The 23583-nt window shown below is 38.5% G+C and overlaps 1 protein-coding gene across 4 annotated transcripts in view; it reads right to left on the reverse strand.

Moving 5' to 3' along the window:
- Nucleotides 1-19068, reverse strand: part of MARK1 (microtubule affinity regulating kinase 1) — a 60444-nt gene extending 41376 nt beyond the window's left edge. For all 4 annotated transcript variants that reach the window (XR_014027124.1, XM_081332831.1, XM_081332830.1 and 1 more), the window contains exon 1: nt 18471-19068. Coding sequence is in view for 3 of the 4 variants with exons in the window: in XM_081332831.1 (XP_081188957.1) it covers nt 18471-18521 (51 nt within the window). In the remaining variant the exon portion in view is untranslated. The remainder of the gene's footprint in view (nt 1-18470) is intronic.
- Between the last annotated feature and the right edge of the window lie 4515 nt (nt 19069-23583).

Genomic DNA, 23583 nt, shown 5'->3' on the forward strand with positions numbered 1-23583 from the left:
GAGGGTCAACCAGTTATTAAGTCCAAAGGTTCACATACTTTTTCCACCCTGCACTGTGAATGTTTCCATCTTATCTTCAATTAAAACATGACAACAGCTAATGTTTGTGTAGTATTATTTTAAGCAGACTGTGTTTTTCTATTGTTGTGACTTACATGACGTTTAGAGCGCATTTTATGGCCAATTCATGCAAAACTCCACGTAATCCCAAAGGGTTCACATACTTTTTCTTGCAACTGTACTTCCACCTGCTCTTTCCCTACATATATTTTCCTTGCATTTTGTTGGGAGATTAACGTATCTTTTATCACTTTTTCATACTGGATTAACCTCTTCTTGTAGCTATTTTATTCTCATTCATTTCTTTTGATTAAGTTTCTTCTAAATCAATTTTTCCCAGATCCACTTCAAATACTAAGAATGGTCTGTCCAACATTCATAATCTTTCTTCATGATTTATATCCTTCACTAATTCTCTCGATGTTTCAACAAAATTATTAACTTAATAATCACTTTAGAACAATATGCATTTCTTTGCTATGTAAAAATATTGATAGACTTAAACTGTTTCTGAAATAGTTTTTTTCTAAGCAGAAACTTTCAAAGTAGTCAAAATTCTTGATGTCTAGTTTATTTATTCTTCATCTCATCTAATAGAACAACTTTATCACCTTGCCTTGGAATATAACATGCATTTATCGGCAACCAACAAATTCCTCTTTTCCTACACTTTTATAATGACATATATAACTCCAATTCTTATTATCTAACAAGCACTTTAGCCTTTTCATTCATAATTATACTTTATTTATTATAAATAAATTTATTATAAATACATAATTTATTCCACTTCCCTGTACTATGCATGGAAAAACTCTGCAGACCTACAGATATTATATTCTTCCCTTCTTTTCTTGATTTCAGAAACACACAATGTATCTATTTTATTTGTTTTCATTTCATTTGTTAATTCATGCTATGTACCTTTTATTCATTTTAAATTCTAAATCACAATCTTCCATATGCTAGGACTGTCACCAGATGGACCACAGATATTGACCTTACTCATTCATCACGGTTTTGATCATCTAGTTATCTTATTTAGTAAGATAACAAAGATATAAAGATTCAACCTTTTAGTACATTTTGTCCTGCATGCCTTAAGCACAAACAATGCAGAGTTTATCAAAAGCAAATTCACACAATTCTACACAAACAGGTAATTCTAACAGAGGAGTGCAAGTCAAGAAACTGTTGCCCAAACCCTCCAATGGCATTTTCCTCCAATGGCATTTTCCCATGTATTTTACCAGGAAACATAGATAGGGCAACCTAGAAAAGTAAGTGCCCTACTAACCATACCCAAGAACTCCAAGTTTGTTGGCAATGTCCATTTTGCTCTCCGAGTTCATGCTCACCTAACCCTAAGTGGAATTTTCCTCCAATGGGATTTTCCCATGTATTTTACCAGGAAACATAGAAAGGGCAACCTATAAAAGTAAGTGGCCTCCTAACCATACCCAAGCACTCCACATTTGTTGGCGATGTCCATTTTGCTCTATAAGTTGATGGCGACCTAACCCTAACCCTAAGTGGAATTTTCCTCCAATGGTATTTTCCCATGTATTTTACCAGGAAACATAGATATGGCAGGATAGAAAAGTAAGTGCCCTCCTAAGCATACCCAAGTATTCCGAGTTGGTTGGCGATGTCCATTTTGCTCTCTGAGTTCATGGTGACCTAACCCTAAACCTAAGTCCATGGTGGCGAACCTATGGGACGCGTGCCACAGATGGCATGCAGAGCCCTCTCTGTGGGCACGCGCTCCATCGCCCCAGTCCTAGGCCTACAGCTGGGTTTTATAAAACCTTTTCACTTTAGGCCTCCGCCGCCGTGTGCAAAAAAAAAAGGTTCAATCAATCAATTTCAACTTCTCGCAGGGAAAAATAAGATCTTGGAAAGTTGGAATAATTGATTGAATTTTTTACCACCGCAGCCACACCCAGCCAATGGTCCACGCCACTTGGCACCCGACGATACATAAGTGGGTTTTGGGTCGCAGTTTGGGCACTCGGTCTCTAAAAGATTCGCCATCATTGTCCTAGGGCTGGGGTAGGCAACCTCAGCTCTTTTATGACTCATGGACTTCAACTCCCAGAATTCCTGAGGCAGCATAGCTAGCATAGCCGGCTCAGGAATTCTGGGAGTTGAAGTCCATGAGTCATAAAAGAGCCAAGGTTGCCTACCTGTCCTAGGGAATCCAATAAATCAAGTAATCTAAAATCATTCACTTGCAAATGTTGACCACTGTAATAATTTGAGAACCAGTTGGTCTTTGTCCTTAACACACCTGACTAGAAACCAGGAGTCTCTGATTTCTATTCCTACCTTAGGCACTACCTCTACCTCTACCTCTACCCACTGGTGGAGCAGTGGGCTGATGCCTCCTTAAGTAACACCAGCTGCCTGCAATTAGTGCAGGTTCGCATCCCACCAGGCTCAAGGTTGACTCAGCCTTCCATCCTTCCGAGGTAGGTAAAATGAGGACCCAGATTGTTGGGGGCAATTAAGCTGACTTTGTAATAATGCCGCTTGGGGTGTGTGTGAAAGCCCTAACAAGCAGGCATATACATAGAATGAAGGTTACTGCTAAGCTTGTAAGCTGCCCTGAGTCTTCGGAGAAGGGCGGGACATAAATGTAATAAAAATAAAAAAAATAAAAAATAAAAGCCAGTTGGATGACTTTAGGCCAGTCACTGTCTCTCAGCCCATGATTTTAGGCTCAGGTAACAAATGGATCAATCAATTTCTGTTGCAACCAAAAGATCAACACTTGGTTGAATCAAAAATAGGAGATATTCATTACTTAATACATAATAAGATATTTGAAGATATTTGAATAATGATTTAAGATAAAAACAAGAGAACAACTAGTAAGTGAAAGATTTGTTTGTGATTGGTTTAATTATTATAGAATTTTTGAAAGATTTAAACTTGATAAAAAAAGTTTTGTTTTTTCAGGAGCTAAATCTGAATTGGATATCAATTTATGTTCTGGAGATATATCACCTGTTTACCTGTATATAAAATGTTACTTAAGATTAACCTGGAAGATAAATATGTCAAAGATATATACATTAGACCACTGGTGGCGAACCTATAGCACGCATGCCAGTGATGGCACTTAGAGCCCTTTCTGTGGGCACCTGCACCATGCCTCGGAGATGGCAACTGTCCCTCCTCAACCAGCCGCCTGCTAACTCGCCGAGGCCCCATGTGGCCGGATGCATCCCGGCATGGCTGATTTCCCCCCCTCCATCCCATCCCTCCTGGCCTTGCATGCTCTCCTTTTCCCAGGCAAGACCCACTCCATCTCCTCCTCAGCTGTCAGTGGCCTGCGGAACCCCAGAGTGCGCCGGTCGAGGGGCCAGCAGGCTGTGGCTGCTGACAGACACTGTAGGCCTCCATGCGCTCGCTGGCCTCTGAGTGCGGGGGATGATGGTGTCAGGCAGCAGCCGCCCTTGCCTTGCCCCATGGCAATGGCACCCCTGCCCTGCCTCACCTCAGTCCACAGGAGGAGCCTCCTACCTGCCGCCCCGCCTGCGAGACCCCCTGGATCTCCCCCAACCCTGCCCACCCCCCCACAGGCGTTCCTCCCCACAAGCAACATTGAGGTGACCACACCCACCTTGGCCACACCCACCCAATCTGGCATGACCACCACAGCCACGCCCACCCAGCAATAAGTAAGTGGGTTTTGGGTTGCACTTTGGGCACTCGGTCTCTAAAAGGTTCGCCATCACTGTATTAGACCCTATACTTTGGGGAAAATGCTAGGATTTTATTTTAAAAAGGGTTATATAGGTAATAATTTCCTGGAAAAAATATAAAATTAAACCAAAGTAAATCAGGCTTTTGATTTATGTAATATGTTGTAATTAAAATACACTTTAAGGTTTTGTTTGAATAATGAAACAGGATAACTGTTGTGAAAGACAAATAAAATACAGTTATTCCACTTAGCAATGGTATTACATCATGCAACAGTAGCATTCGTGTATGTGTTTATGTGTATAATGCATAATATATAATACACACACACACACACACACACACACATATACTATACACACATACATATGAATACTACCTTTAACAACAAATGTTCAATAGAGGTTCTCTAGTTTAGTGCTATAATGGCACTGCAATAAGATATGCCATTGATCATCCCTTAAAGACCTGTTCCTATACCTATGTCCAAATTGCCAAACTCCCATCATATGCTATATTATTTAACTAACAATCTCTTAATACCCAAATTAGACAACATGTAAATTATAAATTAATTTCATTAGTATTCACATCAATTCTCAGGATTCAAAAAAATAGCTGGTGTTCCTGCCTCCTAAACTGGGATGCAAACACTTTGGAGCTAGAAATAAAGTCTACCTTAGGAATGGATGCTCAAATTATTGTTGTGGCAGTGATGACTATGGTGTACTTTAGCAAGAATGGCAGGATAAGCTCCATTTAGATTCAGAGTCACTGGTGTTAGGCGACATATAAATTTAATGAATTTAATTTAATCTAAACTATTGTAGCAGACTAAAAATGGATAATAATTTGAGCCTTTTACCAAAAAATATTGTCATAACTGAGCATTAACTTTTGATAGCATATATTTCAGTTTCATATACTGGACTTAATAAGTCAGTTCTTTCACATACGGTTTTTTTGGAGCCAATAGCATTCTAGAACTCTGTGAGATTTACTAATATTCGCTATTTATATTCTAGTGGAACAGTAGACTCTGCAAAGTTTCTAGACAGCCCCTCAGGACAAATAATTTTCTCTCATGTACAGAGACATTAAGTCAGCTGAACTGGAATGGTGCTTAATCTTCTATTCAGGCTAAATTCATAAATTACCAACAACACTATGGAATCTGCTATGGTGCAGCTGTTTGCATCTCCATTCAGCTGTTTAAAGAAAACCATCATAAAGAAAAAATGATTTGCCACGGTTATTTTCAATATCACCATCACTGGTACACAGTAAGTAAAGAAAGCAGTTCTTGTCCAAATGACCACTTTCTTGAAATATTACTATCTGGCTTTGAAGCAGATATTCTACCAGTTTCCACATTTTTATAGATATTCCTTGGATCAAACTTGTTTTTCACATGTAACAGCAGCTGCCATCCGTACAACTCCCCTTTTTTCCCCTTCCTTGAATTTGAAAAAAAAAGGAAGGAAGCAGGAGCATCTTCAGTACTATAAATAATGGAGCAGACAAATCACATCATTTTTGAAGCAATCAATCAAACTGATTTGGAAAAATTGTTTCCAAACTTTAAAGAAATTGCCTCCACTCGTATTTCCAGACTGAATCTTTCAGATTGAATCCTTGCACTAATTTTTGAAGCCTCCCTACTTTATTTTCTTATCTCATAAGAGAGGGCAAAAGTAAGCGTAAAGTATTTTATATGTCTGCACAACAGTGAACGAAATCTCAGTAACTCATCCTGTCTACTCCTAAGCCACTAGAAATTGATATACCAGACTAACAGAGTGATTACTACACACAACTGAATATAATAGCCTTTCCAGTCAGAACATAGGACAATCTTTTCTTTGGATTTTAAAAGATGGACTTACATAATTGATGAAGCACTTACACATTCAACAGACAACTACTTCAGAATATTTTAGCTCTGTAAGGAACATTGTGTTTTATGTTTTGTGTTAAAACTATAAACTTGAAAGGAGGTGGGGAGATATATATTAAATCTGGGCTTTAATGGAGCCTTTTTATACAATATCCGTATTATTTATTTACTCAATTCATATAGCTGCCTATTTCACTTTTATGTCATTTTGGGCAGTTTCCAATAAAAAAAAATAAAAACAGAAAATACATGACATAAAATAACATTAAAAAGATCTAGCAGCTAGGCATGTTATACATACAACCAAGAGTTGGGCTCTATCCCATGCTTGGGGCCCCAGGTTTGAGCATAAAGCCAGGCTTTCAAGGCCTTAGGAAAAGCCAACAGGGACAAGACATTCTAACCTCAGAAGGAATGATGTTCCAAACAGTGGGTGGCTTGGCAGAAAACTATGTCCAATTCTTATATCTGACTTGCTATGTCTAATTCAGTGGTTTTTCACTTGTGAGTCAAGAATTTAAAATGAGTTCCCAAGCCTTTTAGGGTGGAACATCACAATTCTGTTGATAAACTGGAAGTTCCTTCTGCAGAAGTACACTGAGAGAAAAAATTATTTGATCCCCTGCTGATTTTGTACGTTTGCTCACTGACAAAGAAATGATCAGTCTATAATTTTAATGGTAGGTTTAACAGTGAGACATAGAATAACAACAAAAAAAATCCAGAAAAACACATTTCAAAAATTAAATTGATTTGCATTTTAATGAGTAAAATAAGTATTTGGCCCCTTTGCAAAACATGACTTAGTACTTTGTTGCGTACTTTGTTGCCTTGGCCGTGTGTTTTGGGTCATTACCATGCTGGAATACCCATCCACGATCCATTTTCAATGCCCTGGTTGAGGAAGGAGATTCTCACCCAAGTTTTGACAGTACATAGCCCCATCCATCTTCCCTTTGATGTGGTGAAGTTGTCCTGTCCCCTTAGTAAAAAAACACCCCCAAAGCATAAAGTTTCCACCTCCATGTTTGATGGTGAGTATGGTGTTCTTGAGGTCATAGGCAGCATTCCTCCTCCTCCAAACATGGTGAGTTGATGCCGAAGAGCTCGATTTCAGTCTCATCTGACCACAACATGTTCACCCATTTCTCCGAATTATTCAGATGTTCATTGGCAAACTTAAGATGGACCTGTACATGTGCTTTCTTGAGCAGGGGGACCTTGCAGGCGCTGCAGGATTTCAGTCCTTCACGGCGTAGTGTGTTACCAATTGTTTTCTTGGTGACTATGGTCCCAGCTGCCTTGAAATCATTGACAAGATCCTCCCCTGTAGTTCTGGGCCGATTCCTCACCGTTCTCATGATCATTGAAACTCCACAAGGTGAGATCTTGCATGGATCCACAGACTGAGAGAGATTGGCAATTATTTTGTTTTTTCCATGTGCAAATAATCGCACCAACTGTTGTCATGTTCTCACCAAGCTGCATGGCGATAGTCTTGTAGCCCGTTCCAGCTTTGTGTAGCTCTACAATCTTGTCCCTGACATCCTTGGACAGCTCTTTGGTCTTGGCCAGGGTGAAGAGTTTGGAATCTGATTGACTGATTGCTTCTGTGGACAGATGTCTTTTATACAGGTAACAAGCTGAGATTAGGAGCATTCCCTTTAAGAGAGTGCTCCTAATATCAGCTTGTTACCTGTATAAAAGACACCTGGGAGCCAGAAATCTTGCTGATTGATAGGGGATCAAACATTTATTTCACTCATTAAAATGCAAAATCAATTTATAACTTTTTTGAAATGCGTTTTTCTGGATTTTTTTGTTGTTATTCTGTCTCTGTTAAAATAAACCTACCATTAAAATTATAGACTGATCATTTCTTTGTTAGTGGGCAAATGTACAAAATCATCAGGGGATCAAATAATTTTCCCCTCACTGTTAGGCACAGGGTTCTTGATGAGCTGAAATGAGCTAATTCAACAGCACTAAGTAGATTTTTCATTGCAAAGAGGCAAATTTGACCTGAATGTATACACAACCCTTTTCCTAACTTTGAGAGTCATTTCTTCTTCTGCAAACTTCAAATTCTCAGCATCTATAGCTCTTCACTTCTTACTGACTCACAATGGCCTTGTCTAAAAATTCTGTACTGCAATATAAATAGGCTTGTTTCCCTATACACTTAGTTATTATATCTTCCTGTACACTTAGTTATTATGTGATACTATGGGTGTGCTGTATGGATTCTCTGGTTGCTGTATGGAAAGAAAAGCAGAAAAGGTGAGTAGTTTAAGTTGTGAATATATAGCACTGACTTTTTAAAAACAAATTTGGACTTGTATAACCTCAAAATATGGTAAAATATCAGTACAAAGAGAATCATAGTTTCACATTTCTTATTGATCATGGAATTGTCAGGCCAGTGTGAAATCTGGGGTGAAGAACTAAGCAATGAATAACTAAACGAGAATTATTTAAAAAGGCATCTTGAAGCTGAACACAGAACTTTGATGGCAAAAACAGCGCTTTTAAAAATAACTTAAATGAGAGAGAGTTGACAATCTAGACAATAAAACTATATATTCTGCATAACAAGATGCTCTTGTTCTTACATTACTTGGCAAACTGCAAAGTAAAATTTAAAAATCACCCATAGTTTACAACCATGATGAATATAAATTTTGGGAATGAAATCAAAAAGGAAATTGAATAGTTACCATTGTCAAATTACACCTTGAGTATACATATTTACAGTATGTAGATAATGAAGTAAAATTACCTTTCAATCATACAGCTTATGAAACTCAGTAAGCTGAATATTTCAATACAAGCAATGGTTAGTCTAACAGAGAAAGTGACCACTTTGAAAGGAAAGCAGAAAATAAGAAAACAAAGGAAAACAAAACTGCTTTTTTCCCCAGTATAAAACATGCTTCTGAACATTATGAACTGTCTGACATAAAAAATGTTATCAGACACTTAGAAAAGCAAATCTGGATTCTCTGCTACATTTTCAGAGGATGGAAATGCAACTGAGTATGCAGCACATTTGTTATGACATTGAAGATATGGTTGATATTTTGAGCACTGCTAACCTACAAGAAGGGACGCGGTGGCTTTGTGGGTTAGGACGCTGAGCTTGTCGATCAGCTGGTCGGCAGTTTGGCGGGTTGAATCCTGAGTGCCGCGTAACAGAGTGAGCGCCTGTTACTCATCCCAGCTTCTGCCAACCTAGCAGTTCAAAAGCACGTAAAAATGCAAGTAGAAAAATAGGGACCACTATGGTGGGAAGGTAACAGCGTTCCGTGCGCCTTTGGCATCTAGTCATGCTGGCCACATGACCACAGAGACGTCCTAGACCTAGGACAAGCGCTGGCTCTTCGGCTTTGAAATGGAGATGAGCACCGGTCCCTAGAGTTGGAAACGACTAGCACGCATGTGCGGGGGAACCTTTACCTTTTTTAACCTACAAGAGCAGCTTATCGAGATTCAAAACAATGTCACATTGTGCTCCCCCCCCCAAAAAAAGAAAGAAAATACCAGAAACACTGAGTGCACTTTGGAACAAAGTGAAAAGGGGGGGAAAAAATACCAACTCTAGGAAATGAGATTCATTAAAGTTTTATTTCCCTTCCCTGCAATGCATTTCTGTGAAGCAGATTTTCTGCACTTTGAATCACAAGAACCAAGCTTAAAAATGAACCAGAGCATGATTTAAGATGCAGATGACAGTCAGAAGACACACCTAGACTGCTAAGAAAAGATGGAAAAATCTTAAAAGTCTTTCATAGGAGCCAAGAGACAAGAATAGCCAAAGGGCCACTGTGAGAAATAGTTTAGGAAACTTACAGATAAAGTCATTCTGATTTGGACTTTGGAGAAATCCTAGGGAACTGACTGGAGTTGGGTCTTACCTTATTATCCATGATGATTTTGAACCTGTGAATCTCAAGCAATTGAAAGGGTCCTCGATGATGTCAATGCAGCCATGAAACATAGGATTCAATGGCAAAGGACACAAAACTACAGAGCTGTTCAAAACACAAACAGCATCTGAAAACCCCAAAACAAAAATAAGCAAGATAGGAAAAGATTCTGAGCAGAACACAAGATGCTACTAATATAGAAACAACTCTGATGTAATAGGTGCTAATCTTAATAAAACAAATTAAAAGTAATTTTACACAATATTTCTACCTGAAAGTGTTTACTTATTATTTCAAAAATAGACATTTTCAGCTGTCTCAATTTTCCAGGATTGCTCTTCTGCTTCCTGAAGATTCTAGTATGATACTTCTATGGATGTTTGGAAGTTGGAAAATACTCCCATTTCTCATTTCAGTCTTGGTTCTGAACTACTATTTCTCTAAACAGACAACACACCATTCTTCTATCTACAATAAAGGTAGGATATTGGCAATTTATACAGTATGAGGGCTAGGACATTAAACTGTTCCTTTTGTAGGTAGATTATATTGAATAGATGCCATTCTATGTATATGTGAATGTATGTTGAACTCACATTTGACTATAACTGAATTTGGAATGGGAGCTTGCTTTCCCACTTACTATAATGACATTTCTCATTAAAGCAAAAAACAAAAAAGCAAAAACCCACCCTCACTTTCAGTTCAATTGTAGACAAAGCTTTATTCCACAAGCCTCATGGATCGTTCATATAGTCCTTCACAAACTAGAATGTGAACTGTTTCCTCCTTGATAACCTTGATGCAAAACACTTGTCAACCCTAATACAGACAATGCAAAACTAAGTAGCAGATCCTCTGCAACCTCTCAAACTCTTGTATGCTTTGCTGCTATAGTAATTTTTATTGGACAACTCTGGAAACAGAAATATGTTTTCTTCATGTGTACATTTTCTGCATAACTGTGGATTGATGGAAGCTAAAGTCTATGGTAACAGTTGTACAGCCCTTTTCAGCCTCATGAGCATCAACAACCCTCTTCTAGTGTCTCCAGCAATCTCTTTTGACTTGGATATGCCTGTATTCTAAAGACCATGTCTGCAGGCATAAGACATTCAGCAAAGACACTGAATTTGATCAAGGTGCATAGTGGTTTATTCAAATCCTGTGAAGATTAAGGATATGGTTTTGAATACACACACACACACACACACACACACACACAGAGAGAGAGAGAGAGAGAGAGAGAGAGAGAGAGAGAGAGAGAGAGAGATTCACTTATCTGAGAAGAAAGCAGTCATCTCCACAGCAGCAAGACTTTTAATAGGTCAATATTGGAAAAAGGAGGAATTGCCGACTATAGAAGAATGGACTCTAAAAGTTTCTGACCTGGCGGAAATGGCAAAGATTTCGGCTTACCTGAAAGATCATTCGCAAGAACGTTATATTATGGAGTGGAAAAAGTGGATTGATTATATTCAGAACAAATATGGGATTAAGAAATTTCATTTAGCATTTGAGTAAGTTTCCTTTTCTGTTTTCTTTTTTTTTCTATATGTAATATTAATATTGCTTGTAATCATTTTATATGAGCTAGAGGGTGATAGAATTAATAGTTTATTATTGTTAGCATATGGATGCTTATGTTTGTTCTTTGTTTTTATACCCTGTATTTAGCTCTGGGAAGTGGGGGGGGGGAATGGGGGGGAGGGATAGGGAGGGTTAGGTAGGGGTGGGGGGAGGGGGGGATTGTTAAAGTTAAAATGTACTCTAAAACTTTTCAATAAAAAAAAAGAAAGCAGTCATCTCATTGGTTCTTAAGGACACAAAAAAAGTTGACAAAACCTCTCTCCTAATAAACTGAAAAATAAACTGGGTTCTAAGGTGAGAGAATTCTAGACATTAGATTTTTGGAACCTTAGCCCTTGCTTTTTCAGTAAATCTTATTAAAATGATTCCGTGAGAATCCTGCTTTAAGTTGAGTTGGATCTCAATATCCTGATAATGTGTTCAACAAAGACATGACACAGTTGCATGTTTGTTTAACCAGAATCTCTTTATCTATTAATAGAACTTAGATAAAGCTCTGATCACATTGTAGGTCATGGTACTGCAGGATTATGGATAATTCTAAAGGCTTCACAAACTTTCTCTCATCACTGTAGCAGCCTCCTTTTTATATTTTATTATGGTAGCATAATAAGAAAGCTGATCATCCACTAACCCTGCAGAAGTCACAGTATGTTGAAGTTCCTGTTTCTGACCACCTGCTGTAGCTAAAAGCATTGACAGAAAATAGAAACATAGTAGCAAGACAATAATCAAGGTGTAATAAATAATATTATTTAGGCAATGTTTGCTGCAGAAGCATAACAAGAGCAAATTTTGTAGCATAGGTAGGTGTTAGTGTTTAAGAATAAAAGCAAAAGAGAGGAGCAGTAGTATGTTCGGAGAACATATAAATACCTAATATTCATGATTAAAGTATAAAAAATAACATTTTAATGCAATAATTCATTATAATGGCTTTAAGAATTCATTTAATGTCACAACATTATCTAATCAACAAAATTACTAGTAAATAATAAAATTAATCTATTGTCACAATTAACCCTTTATTTTTCATATATCAATATTGGCCTAGTTAATTTTTAGTCCCATCAGAAATAAAAATGAAATAAAAAACTTAAATGCAGTTGGGTGGCATAGTAATATGGTTAAGTGAACAACCAGTTTAATGATATATACTGAATTCATGCACTGCACCAAGGCATCATTGTTTAGTTGCTTGCTTCGCTCATAATGCAGAGCCAAAGCAAACAAATCATATTATGCTTTACTGAAATATGAGAACCTAGTTCTAAACTGAAAAGCCCATATTTTGATTTTGCATATTTTTATTGATAGATTATAATCTGTGCTCAATGTTCATCATTTGTAGACAACTTTGCAATTATTAAAAAGGTATCAGGTTGACAACTGCTATATTTATTTTATTTCTTCCACTAAATATTCTTCTTATGCCAAAGGATAAAGGATATAAAGTCATGCATATTAAAAATATGCATGCTATTATAATACTGCACTAAAGATAGGTGATTCTGTGTCACTGCTTTGTCTAAACCCAAGAACCCAGTTAAGGAAGATATGCCTTGCCCTAACAGAAAGTAATTTGCTACCTCCAGATGATACAGCAGAATTCAGCACAGGTCAATCCTAATTAACAAGAATATTCTTGTGATTTTCAGCCCAACTAGCCATCTATACAACAATACAAAAATACAACAATGTATTCCGAAGTCTATTAATTGAGAATGACCAATGCTGCCTCAAATCAGAAGTAAGTTAGTACAGTAATTCTTAAGGCAGAAAAAAATAGATAGGTAAGCAGTTCTTTTTGAGTGATCAGTAAAGTATCAAACCATCTGAATTGATGAAGTTTGCATAGACATCATGCAGTCATAAGGGCTATAAAACAATGTTGTTTATTAGATGTATTTTTATTTTATCACTGAATCAGATCAGCAGTTACAAACAATAGCAATATATTTCTACCATATTCTACCCCAATCCTTAAGAGCTTAACATTTACATTTAATGAAACAAACAACAAAATATGTCCAAAGTGTAAGTTTCTACTGACATTCCAACAGAATTTTCACAAAGAACATGAAAATACAGTATTATAGCTGCTTAACCCTGACTGCTCTTTAGAAGGCCAGATCCTGAAGCTAAAACTCAAATACTTTGGCCACCTAATGAGAAGGAAGGACTCACTGGAGAAGAGCCTAATGCTGGGAAAGATTGAGGGCAATAGAAGAAGGGGACGACAGAGAATGAGGTGGCTGGATGGAGTCACTGAAGCAGTAGGCGTGAGCTTAAATGGACTCCAGAAGATGGTAGAGGACAGGAAGGCCTGGAGGAACATTGTCCATAGGGTCGCGATGGGTCGGACACGACTTCGCAACTAACAACAACAACAAGCTGCTTAATATATTTAAAACAGCAGCAACATGTAATAACAATAAGTTACAATGCCAAATAATTTGATTTCTTTACATTGTTTCAGTCAGTTTGCTCATAAGCCACCTCTCCCAAATTTATGAAATAATTTTTATTTTATAATAAAACAAAAACAGAACTACTCATTATGGCAACCCTTCTACTTCATAATTAGAGCTAGCTTTCAATGTTGCCTACTTATTAGTAGCATGGGGGGAGTCAAAAAAGTTAAGATGGTGATGGTGGAGCTCTTTGAAAGGATTTGATTACTTGCCAAATCCAATCTAAATATCTGGCTGTGAAACCAGCCATAATTTATTAAACTCGTATGCCACCCAACTCCCAATGACTCTGAAGTTGTCCTATCACACTTTGTCTCCAACTGCACATCTAGGAGATGGGGAGATTGGTTCACACAATCCACAAATCTATTCTTGAAATTAATTCAGTGTCCAATATTAAATAAGAGACGTAAGAAAAACTAACATTATATAAAATGAATATTGATTTGCTGTAAATTAATGTGTAAAATCATAATTAGTGAGTTCATACCTAGCCAGAGGTATGCATGCTCAGCTACTTTTTGTTTCCTTCACATGTTTTTTAAAGTCATTTAAATTGAAAATACAGGCCTAGGTAGAAGTTTCACTAAACTTAGTGGAACTGACTTATGAATAGGTAATGTTCATTTAATTACAGTAATTGAGAACTGCGTAATTGCTTTTCCCAACTGGGTTTCTCAAGCAACCTTTCCATGCATACATTTTGTTTAATGTTCCATTTTCAATCAATCCTTTCCCTCAATGTACCTGTTGATAATTGAGAACATGAGATTACTATTTTGAAAGTAATTTCACCTGTACATTATTACTCTAGAAAGAACAGGAAATAGTATATTATCTGACACATGCATCAACAGTGAGACAAACATTTACCAGTTCTGGGTCCTATATCTTATATCTCTTAGCGTTTCTATTGATCATTTCCGCTGCCTTATGGCAGATGGTGCATTCCTTATTTCCAAACTATAATAGGGCAATTGTTGTGCACAGCAGCTGAGTTACCTCAATTTTCTTAAAGGAAAGCAAGACTCATCAAAATAAGGCTACAAATAGCTGAGAAAGATATTCACTATTGAAGACATTCCAAGCAGACAATGGCGAACGACTTTTGTACTATTCCCAAGCAAACTACAGGGGAAATCAGGTAGTCAAACAAGAGTTGAGTCTGACTTCAGGCAGTCTTTAACTAAAACAAACTTGGAAGTCAGCCTTGGACTTGCCAGTAATGGTGGGTTTGATCTCTATAGCCTTCGCAAATTTCTCTGGTGCTTCCAAGTCCATAAAGCAAAAGCTATTTCCAGAAAAGTAGATATAGCGGGACTCATTTTTACATTATCAAAACAGTCTGAATTCTATCTATATTCTCATCCATACACAGGAATTGAAATGGACTACAAGCTGAGAAATCCTTATTATTCTAAAACTGTAGGAATGTAATACAAGTAAAAATGGCTATATCAGTTATGATTTCCTGTGGCAACAATACAAGCCTATTAATATGAATCTACAGAAGTCAACAAAGAGTTGTAGAACATTTAAAAATGAAACTTAACAAGTTCATTTAATACAAATAAAAGTTCATTTAATACAAATGTCAAATGTTAGCATTCTCACATCCCATGCCAAGCACATAAAAAGCACAGCCTATCAGTGGTCCCCAGGCCCCAACTGGGTGATGCCAAAATTCTGAGACCTTTATTATATTTCAGAGGGATTGATTTGGACTTAAGGGGCAATAAGGCTTGCAAATACTTAAGGTATCTCCCACAGCCCTTAAAATTCCTTAAGCTGTCTCCCAAAATGGATCCTAACCCTATCCAGTTTGGGAATATGACAATGATAGTAGTGCAATGCTGTTTATGTCTACACATTACTCTCCTGTATCTTTTCTCAACCCCTACCTTTTTGTGATCCCAGGTGATAAAACAAAATTTGCCATCTTTTTATAGTTTAAATCTTACACAGAAGTCTTGGCTTTGGCTTTCTGCCCAGAATTTCTATACATTACTGTTATGAAAATAAAAGTTCAGATAACATTAAGTATTTCCGAGTTTGTTTTAGCTATTGTAAGAGGAACAACCAAACAGCAAAGGGCTGTCATCCATACATGGAATAAAAAGAAACAAAACAACCAACTCAAACTTTAAAATCCAGCATGCAAAATGTCAAATACAGGCAATCAAGGTAAAACATATTTTCTCCCCCATCTTTCAGCTCACATATTGGCTGAAAATCTAGAATGTCCCACACTTTTTTCTACAAATCACATTCCTTTTGAAGTTAAATGGATTTTGCCTCTGGAAGAGTTTTTGATAGCCCAAGAGTATTGTGTCTAGAGAAACCATTATCCTTCATTCTTCTTTGCAGAGGCTGCAGTGAGTGCAGACAAAGAGAAATCAATTCTTTGAAATCCTATTTGGTTCATTCTTAAAAATATCAATACCTTTCTGGATAATATTTAGTGTAATAATTCTAAAAACTTGAGTATAAGAATATTCAACTGGGGAAAGGACTACAAATCAAAATAAAAACTCTTTTAAAAGCAACTGTTTGTCTACAGTATTTCAATTATTTTATCAACTGCTGACTCACTCTGGGAAAATTATATATGGGGAGAAGAGACAATAGCAACCATACTTACTTCAGATTGTAATTCATTAGAACAATCTAACCACAAATAAGGAAATTAGATAACATATAAAGTTCCATTACACAGTGTGCAATAAATGCTAGGGTTGCTAAAAAGAGATACCCTTTGCTGAAACTTATTAGAGAAATTAAATAATCTTTTTCAACATATTCTAGAGTTGCTAATTCATGTCTGTTTCCCTAATCTTACACTGTGAACCACATTCATGGTTTGTTTGTCCTGTACTTATTCAAATGCAATTACCCACTAACTCTATTCAATCTGCAGTGAAGCAACTTCAGAGACCTTATTTATTTCTCAAGTCCATAACCTGTTTCTAATTGCAACCTGTGCCCTCAAGTTTCAATAGCCAATTTTTGCTATTTATGTACTTTTGGGGGCAAATATTATAAACAGAAACAAGTATTGATTTCTTTCAACAATAATTGTTTCAGTTATGCTAAGTGATGTTAAATTTATGCTTCTATGTACAAAAAAAATCTATGCATCTTTCCTGACATAACTTCTTTTCCCTATAATGGAAGTGGGACAGGATCTTTTCATTGCGTTAAAAACTGTATTTTTTTTAAACTTTACACGTGAAAGTATTAGCTAAGCCAAACTAGATCAGGATTATTGTTGTATCGGCAATAAAATATGGTGGGTATCCATACAACTTCTTCAGACGACGTTCTGATTAAAACAGTCTGGAACTCTTTAATTACACTGAGCCAGTGAAAGCAAAGCTATTTTTACAGTCAGCATTTCCTTTCCTTCTCACCACTGCTGCCACACTTTCCCATTAAATGCAACTATTCAAATCAGAACTGATAAATGGTGCCTAGCATACTGTCAGTGACTCCAGGAAAGAGTGAACAGAGTTTGTTTGCTTAGAGAAATAAGCACCATCAACAGTGATGGCATATTTCACATGAACACTGTAAAACTATGGGTAAGTTCAACTCTTACTGCATTACTACATCTCAAATGTTTTCTCTCTCCCATTTCTAATAAATTCTGACACGTTACCAGAAACAGTATGTGCAGATACAATAACATATTTTATGGAACCTGGATATTCAACTTCTCTTCCTTCATAAATCAAGCAACTATTAACAATGTGAAAGGGGCATTCCAATCATATTTCTACTATCCCGTCTAACATCTTGCATCTTTGAGTGTGCCTGTGTTTATATAACACCATTAAAAATACTTGCACGCATTACGACTTTTCATTCTTGTTTTCCCCTATTGTACTGTTCCTATAACAACCTTCCAGTGAAAACTAATCATTCCCTTTTTATTTCTGAGGCTGTTATGTGAAAGTGGTGGCCAACAGTAATTATTTAGATGAACCTCTATAGGAATGCTGCACAAAACAAAAACAAAACTAAGGATCAGGAAAATTGTGACAAAAAATCTTACTCCTTGCTAGGCATGATGGATGGATTGGATTGACAGAGCAGCCCACTTTTGGAGGTCATAATATAGGCATCTCTTCCTGGCCTAGAAAATCCGGGCTGGCAGACACAGAATGATTACTGGACAAGAGGATCCCAAGAGAAAAAAAAATCGATGTCCGTTCCAGTGGGTAGCAGAGGCAGCGAGAGATCCGAGCAGAAAGTTTACCTGCAAGGTTACCTTCTGCCCACAGATTACCCGCTCCTTCCCCTCCTCCTGCTTGGCCATGGAGGACCGACTACACTATCCCAACCATCTGGAAAGCTTCCACGTCAATCCAGACTGGCAGGCCAACAGCAGAACTCGACACACCAGAAATATTTCCCCGCGGCTGCAGGGCGCGGGGGGGGGGGGAGGAGGGGGAACCGGAGTCTCGCAGCACGAAAGAAGGACAGAAAGTCGCCCGGGGAGAAGAAGCCGGGCCCGGGTGTGGCGAGGCGAGGGGAGGGGAGGAAGCATCCCACCGAGGCGTGGCTGCAGGAGGAGGACAGGCGCGGAAGGGGGATCCGAAGAAGGCCTCCCCGGAGGGTGGGGGAGGAAAAGGGAGGGTGACCCTTCGCCTGAGATGAAAGACGCGCCGGGCGTCACCCGAAGGGCACCCTGGTCTTCCCTAGGTCCCTCGCGAAAGCAAAGCCGCCCCTTCGCCCTCCCAGCCCCTCGGCTGGCCGCGCGAAGGCACCCCCGGCTGGTGGCCAGCCGCAACTCAACCCGGCTGCACTCACGTTCTCCGTGTCCCGCTCGTTGACGGTGGGCAGCGGCGTGCGGGTGGACATCTTGCGCGTGCGGTTGCGCCGCCCTGCAAAGCCGGCCCGGGCCAAGACTGAGAAGGGCCGGCCCCACGACCGCCTACTGGCCTGGCCACGCTCTCCGCCTGCCTTTCCCGCTCCGGGCTCGCAGGCCTCTGCGGGGCGGCTTCTCCGCTGGAGCCCCGAGCCAGGCGAAGGCGGCCCCTCTTAGACTCCCGGAGTCCCTGCCATGGCTTCTGGGTCGGCTGCCCTCGCCGCCGCCCCCCTGGGCCGGGATCACGGCGGCGGCGGCGGCGACTCCTCCTCCCGCTGCCGCCACTGCGCGCTCAGGTGAGTGGCCGGCCGAGCTGCGCAGGAGAGCCGGAGCTCTTCCTTCCCTGCATCCGGCGGCGGCGGCGGCTGCTCCTCCCCGTTCCCCTCCTTCCTGAGCCGAGCCGAAGGGGACCGCGGCTGGCGCTGATCTGCCCGCGAAGGACGCGGAATCGCAAAAGCTGCCGGTCACGGGCGGTGCGGAGAAAAACACTAGGGGCGCTTCAGCCGCGCGACTCTGCGGAGAGGCTCGCGCCTTCATTCATTGCTGAGCCTTCCTCCCGCCTCCCGCCGCGCACGAACCCAAATCCACACCTCCCGCCCTTTCGGGCTCCTCCTCCTCCTCCCGCTGCCGAATTCCGACGGAGAAGATCTTCCGTGCGCAAACGACGCGAAACCCACGTGGAGTTCGACCTGTACCGTGTTGCATATTTTCCAAGTCGGTGGAAACGGGGAGATTCGTGTCTTTATCTAGCAAGGATCCCTGCATGAAATCAGGCCCTTTCTCACCCCACTTCGGTTTGTATGTTTTTGGCTGGCAGCCGCCTCGTTACATTGCAGGGAAAGATCTTTGGCTGCATTTTGCATCCATCCGCTGTGAAACTCACAGCCTACTCTTGCTTCGATGAAAAAGTTATTTAAAGCAAAGTTTTGCAATGGCGACCGGGAACAGGCAGAATTAGAGCAAATGGCATGGTCTAATTCTGCCTTTTCAGAAGCTCAGACTGAATCTCCGTTGTTGAATTGGTGGAAAAGTTGAGATGAGCTGGACGTAAAAGAATGCAGTGGAAACTGCTATAACAATCATCAAACGGAGGGGGGATGCCAAAAGTAAATAATAGTTGAGGCATATCTATAATATGAAGTACAGTTACTCCTTAAGTAACACCAGCTGCCTGCAATTAGTTCAGGTTCGCATCCCACCAGGCTCAAGGTTGACTCAGTCTTCCATCCTTCCGAGGTAGGTAAAATGAGGACCCAGATTGTTGGGGGCAATAAGCTGACTTTGTAATAATGCCGCTTGGGGGTGTGTGAAAGCCCTAATAAGCAGGCATATACATAGAATGAAGGCTACTGCTAAGCTTGTAAGCCGCCCTGAGTCTTCGGAGAAGGGCGGGATATAAATGGAATTAAAATAAATAAATAAATAAATAAATAAGCACTGAATCCCTATGTTAATTGCTGGTTAAGAATATAGTACATAGAAAAGGTTTTCAACATACATTTATGAAATGTAAACCTGGTACCAAAAGTAGTAGTGAAGTTTGAATTAAGCCCAATCTATTTGTTTAAAGAGCAGACAAATCTACAGGATATGAATAGGTTTCTTAATAAGTTAGAGATTCTGTGAAGGCCACCACAGAGAAGTCTGAGATTGATGGGAGAAAACACAATTGTCATTTTTGGGGAGAATTATGTGATTAATGTCTTGCCTACAATGTTAATACTAGTTTTGACATATGTGCCATTTAAACAATGGCAGAAAGACTTCTAAATTTGCATAGCAGGGGGGAAAACCTCTAGTTAAATATAAATGTAATACAAGATGCAAAAGAAAGAAGAATTGAGCTTACCTGATTTGAAATTATATTTTTCAGCCTGCTGTTTGGTCTGGATGAAAAGAATGAATGTTGCTAAGAAACAGGAGGCTTTTGGAGTTAGAAGGGTATGATTTGAGTTTTAGATAGCACGGATATCTACAGTATGATAAAGCAAAAGTTAATGTAGATTTTAAAAATAATTTTATTAGATGTGCCACACTGCGCATATGGAACATTTAGGCTGTGTCCGAAAATGCCTTTGTCACTCTCAGTACAGGAAGCATTTTATAAAAGGAAATGATTACCAAACATAAATGGTTGACTTGCTTTGATCTATTAGAATTTTATCAAGGAGATTGTTGAATAGGAACAAGAGAAATACTGGCAGAGTAAGGATACTCATCACCAGGGCTTTTTTTCTCATAGAACGCTCAGAACGGAGTTCCGGCACCTTTTTTGGATGGAACCTTGTAGGGTAGGCAAGGCGGGTTGTATGACATGTGTGAGTTCCGGCACCTTTTTCTTTTACAAAAAAAGCACTGTTCACATCTATGGTTTTTGTATGTATAATTATTAGAAAAAATGAAAGAAGAAAAAAATGAAAAGTATGACAAAATGGGCAAAAATCTTCTGTTATAATACACGCTCAGTGGCAGAATATGTGATTGAATAAATTTTCTGATTGGAAACCTCTTATTGACATTTTGTGGCAAACAGAAAAAAATCATGAGAATTGGAATAAAAATAATAGATTATAAAGAAACTGCATACAATGTTGTAACCATAATGTAAGAGGTTACTTTATAATTTCTTATAAAAGAAAATTACAGTCACTTTTTTCTTTTCTTTGATTTCTGCACCTTTCTGTTTGCTCTTTTCTTCCTTCTTTCATTCTTCTTTCATTCCTAATATTAGTTCTTGTTCATTTTTATTTTTTATAGAAATTATAACAAAATTTTATTTAAAAAAAAGCACTGGGAGTCTGGTAGAGCTAAGATGCTGCAAATAATAAATCCAACCCCAGTCTTCTGTGCCCCAAATGCTTTTTAAGAAAAGAGCACCGAGATGTCAGTACTGATACCCAGTTTTTGCAAAGCAAAGCCAAGCCTCTTTTCTGAGCACCTGCAGAAGATGTGAGAAGAAAAAGCAGGCTTCTGGAGTGGAAAGGACTACAAGCGGTGCAGAAAAACAACAAGATGTCAGTCATGTGAAAACTATGCAGACCTAAAATAGCAGTGAAAAAAACAACAATTTGTATTAATGATAATAACTGAGTTTGTTTTTCTTTTTTTTTTCTACAAGTTCCATATGGGATTCTTCAACTACCATCTGCACGATGCATATAATAACAAAATTTACAGCACTATTCTAAAAAATTATGTAAACAGCTTTACACGCTCTAGCATATAAACAAGAAGACATTTGCAGGTGCAAACGGTTAAATCTTTATTCTCAGTCCAGTTCCATTGATATTTTCTGTTTTTTAGAAACACCACATGGATTTCTCCATTTGTGACCATAGGAGCAAACAGCTTAAACTAAAAGCCATCCAAGTGTTTTCAGTGTCTCCTGTAAGCCTGGAAAAACTTGCTGATGGTTTATAACAGTATTTGATATTGAGGTGACCGTATGCTGTCTCGGATTATCATCCTACATAATGCTAGATTATATTTCTAGTAATCCAGGCAGTAATCCAGCTATTTTACCAATAGCTCATTTTTTATGTCAGTTAGAACGGTACCAATTATATCTTCAGATAGATTGGTCCTAAAAAGGGCAACAGGGAAGGCTGTACATGATAGCAAAAAAGATTTAATTGGAATGCAACAGTCCATAAGAAATGATAAAGGCAAAAGCTTCTCATTTGCTGGAGTCCATTATCCCTGCCTAACTAAATAAGCTTAGCTAATAGGCTTTGTGATTCCTTGATAGGTTCACAAGCTGTGGTTTGTTTTAGGCAATTTTCTGAAGTTACTACAAACTCAATATAACAAAATCTTCTTTGCATAGATTTGACAACATCTAGGATTTGAAGACTGTCAGTTCACACAATATTTAAATTAACCATTTTATTTGCTTATATCCTGCCAAGAACTCAAGATGGCATACATGGGGCCTCCTCTCTTTTCTTCTCTACAACGAAAGCCCTGCAAGAAAAATTGAGGAGAGAGGGAGAATGACTATCCCAGAGTCACCTACTGAGTTTCTTCAGCTAAGAGTAGAAGTGTAGCTGGGCCTACTCCTAGATGAGCATCTTAACTTTATATTATGCTGGATCTCTGTTATGGTTTAATATGCTGTATAAACCAGACCTAAACCTGAGATTGCTATTCATGGTAGGCATATAGATCAGTTTTGGGGTTTTTATGTAATTAGGATCAACTGCTCCTTTTTTTAAAAAAAAAATTCTATAACATTTCTTGCTTTTAGGACAGGAATATTTTGGAATCCCAAGTAGTACTGAAGTGATAATAATAGACAATTATTCTTTTTTGGGAACTCTGATTTATAGAGGGTAGAAACTCATCCTCGCTGTACTGAGTTATATAAAAAAAATCAGAAACAATGAGAAACAATGAATATTGGCTAAATCACACTTTGTGCCATGTATTGTTTTGTTCCTAGTTTGTTAAATAATACATAATATCTGGATTCATGAACCCTAAGGCATAAACCTTGGTTCACTACTAACAGTGCATAGTTTATACAATATAGTACCATACGTCAAAACCAAACAAACCTCACGATGCTGTAATGCAAGGATACTCTTTTTTATGATGTTCAAACCATATTCTGATTATGGTTATTAAAAATTGATTACAACATGGGAAATAAATGAAAATGGTTATATAAGCACATCACACTTAAAAAGCATAAAGAATCTCAAAGCTTCCCCCAACCTCAGTTCCACTATAGACCCATCTGCTTTGTAGCTCACAGCCTCAAAAAAGTTGTCCATCCCTGGTTTAGAACTATGTGTAAATTGAGTCACTGATAGGAAAGCACTTTATCTTTCACATAGTGCTCTTGTGTGACTGAAGAATATATCTACAACTTTATCTGCATCCATAGTTCCAGTAATATATATATATATATATCTATATAAATCTGAATATCTATCAGCACTGGTAATTTAATTTTAATTTAATTTAATAATATTTCTATACCGCCCTTCTCCCTGAGGACTCAGGGCGGTTCACAGGGCAAAAGTAAAATACAAAATACAAACATTAAAAAGA

Source organism: Vipera berus (genome assembly GCF_964194415.1).
Source record: "Vipera berus genome assembly, chromosome: 1".
NCBI lineage: Eukaryota > Metazoa > Chordata > Lepidosauria > Squamata > Viperidae > Vipera > Vipera berus.